At 38.5% G+C, this 2,571-nt stretch overlaps 1 protein-coding gene across 4 annotated transcripts in view; it reads left to right on the top strand.

The window, feature by feature from the left end:
- PLCB4 (phospholipase C beta 4) overlaps positions 1–2,571 on the top strand; it is a 331,632-nt gene that overhangs the window by 284,796 nt on the left and 44,265 nt on the right. For all 4 annotated transcript variants that reach the window (XM_032800134.2, XM_032800138.1, XM_032800137.1 and 1 more), the window contains exons 31-32: positions 655–704; positions 819–884. In XM_032800134.2, coding sequence (XP_032656025.1) covers positions 655–704; positions 819–884 — 116 coding nt within the window. The remainder of the gene's footprint in view (positions 1–654; positions 705–818; positions 885–2,571) is intronic.

Genomic DNA, 2,571 nt, shown 5'->3' with positions numbered 1-2,571 from the left:
CAGAGGACAATTTCACCTTCCCTCCTCCTTTTCCCCTCCACCAATTCCCTGGTGAGCTGCAGCTCAATCCCCCTGAGCCCCCTAGAAAAATCCAACAGGTTCTTAAAGAAGAAAGCTTTATATAAAAAGAAAGAAAAAACGACATAAAAATTGTCTCTGTTCATTCAATGTGACAATATTACAGGGTTATTGCTTTAAAAAGAAAACTGAATAAACGCCTATCAAAAGGAAATACAATTTAAAAATTCAGCAAATTACCACATGAAAATACAAAAAAACAATATAAGCCCTACCTATTGTTTTTCTACCTTTGTACTCACAACTGGGAAACAGAAGATTAGAAAGCCTGAAGGTAGAGAGATCCTCTCAGAGCCGAGAGAGCACTAGAACAGAACAAAGAACACGCACCCAAAAACTTCCCTCCCTGAGCTTTGAAAAATCCGGTTTCCTGATTGGTCCTCTGGTCAGGTGTTTGGTTCCCTTTGTTAACACTTTACAGGCAAAAGAAACATTAACTCTTAGCTATCCGTTTATGACAGACACACATTAATTACTGTCTACCAGAAATATAAGTTGTGGTGAAGTTAAATACAAAAACTGTGATATGTACTAATGTGTTTGAAGTTCCAGATAAAATGTATTAATGTCTTTTAGGTATAGAACTTATTCCTCAAGTGAAGATAGAAGATTTAAAGCAAATGAAGGTAAGTTTGGGCATAAACTTTGCAAGACGATGTATATATTTGCAAACAGCAAGATTTTATCTGGTGTCAGTCATTATGACTACAGGAAAATTGATCCAAGTTCCTTTTTTGTAGGCATACATAAAGTATTTAAAGAAACAACAGAAAGAGCTGAATGCTTTAAAGAAGAAGCATGCCAAGGTATGATCATTAGAGCTCTAAGAGTTTGGGGAAACACACTTAGCCAGCAAGTTCACTCACTTTAAAAAAGTCACGAAGTTTGTAAGCATGGATAGATTTTAATGGTAGTCAACGGAAAAACTAGGGATAAATAAATTAGATTAGCAAGAAATACATGTTTATTTTAGCCTACACTAAGGACACCCTCCAATAGGCAGTTTTTCCCTTAAGCACAATTAAATATCCCCTCAGCTTCCAGTAAAATTTTGTTTAACTTGTATAAAGAGCAAAAGACCACCTTTACTAGGTAATGGTTTCTGCTAGCCTTTTAAATGATTGTTTCTAAGTCTTGCCGAGAACGTTGAGAATCAGCTAGGAGGAATATGCTGTATCAAAGACAGACAGTGTAGGAACAGCGTGGAGAGAAATTGTATGTGGGGAGAGTAGTTGAAAAATTAGATCCCCTCTTCGTGGGTAGTCACTTTTTGCTAGATATTATTGGCAGTAGTGTCCAAAGTATTGGTCCCCCACCACTATGCTCCACAGCATACTCAATTCCCTCCTGCTCGTAGTGGGTCCCTAATCACTCTTGGTGTCAAAGGAAACATAACAAGTGAAGGAAGTATTGAGGTGCTGAATTTGGTTCCATTCGGGTGGCATATGAAAGCACCGCTTGTCTTTATAGTCAGTCATTTCCTTGTTACCAAGTGTTTTTTGATATCCTTGGATTCCTGTGCTGCAGAGGACTCATTTTCACTACATGCTTGGATTAATATATGTGGCTGATCATTTTTAGTGTCAGAAGGTTCATCAGAACCTGCAGCAGCATCTACTACAAGAAAAGTCCTTATGTTTATGACCGTCGGTGGTGGCTGGACTGGTAATGGTCAAGGAACTGATAATAATACTAAGCATTTTTAATATAAGGCTTTTCATCCTCAAAGCACTGTATTAAAATTAAGTAATTTAAATCTGAAGGCCCCTAGCTGAGAAGCTAGCATGAACCCTCTAAGCTTAATTACCAGCTCAGATTTGATCTCACTGCCACCAGCCAGGAATTTCCAGGGCCTGATTCCCTCTCTGGTCTCCCAAACCCTTCTCTGGGGAACCCCAAGACTCAGGAGCCCTGAGTCTCACCACAAAGGGAAATAACCCACTCCCTTCCCCCTCTCTCTCCCACCCAGACTTTCCTCTCTGGGCTAACCTGAGAGTTACTGATGCAATCTCTTTACATCACAATACCAAGAAGCATGTCTCCTCTCTTCCACAAAGAGACAAACCCCTAATACAAGGAAACAGAAATGATTTTATCTCTCTTCTCCCCTCCCACAAATTCCCTGGTGCTACAGAGCTTCACCCTCCGTAGATCTAACACAAAGAGAATTCCCCTTTCCTCCGTTCCTTAGCCTACCCAGAGAGAAAAAACTCAAACAAGTCTTAAAAAGAAAACTTTATATAAAAAAGAAAGAAAAAGACATGAACATAATCTCTGTATCAAGTGACCATACAAGGCTATTGCTTATAAGAAAAATAAGAATAAACAGTCTGATTATAAAAGATATCCAATTTGAAACATTCCAGCAAAACACACATGTAAATACAACCAAAACAACATAAAAGCCTATATTGTTTTTCTACCTGTACTTACAATTTGGAAACAGAAGATTAGAAGATAGAAAGAACCTTCTCATAGCTGAGAGACAGACAA

This window comes from Chelonoidis abingdonii, chromosome 3 (genome assembly GCF_003597395.2).
Source record: "Chelonoidis abingdonii isolate Lonesome George chromosome 3, CheloAbing_2.0, whole genome shotgun sequence".
In the NCBI taxonomy this organism is placed as follows: Eukaryota; Metazoa; Chordata; order Testudines; family Testudinidae; genus Chelonoidis; species Chelonoidis abingdonii.
Note: the sequence above shows the minus strand (reverse complement) of the source record. Positions and strands in the feature narration are given on the sequence as shown.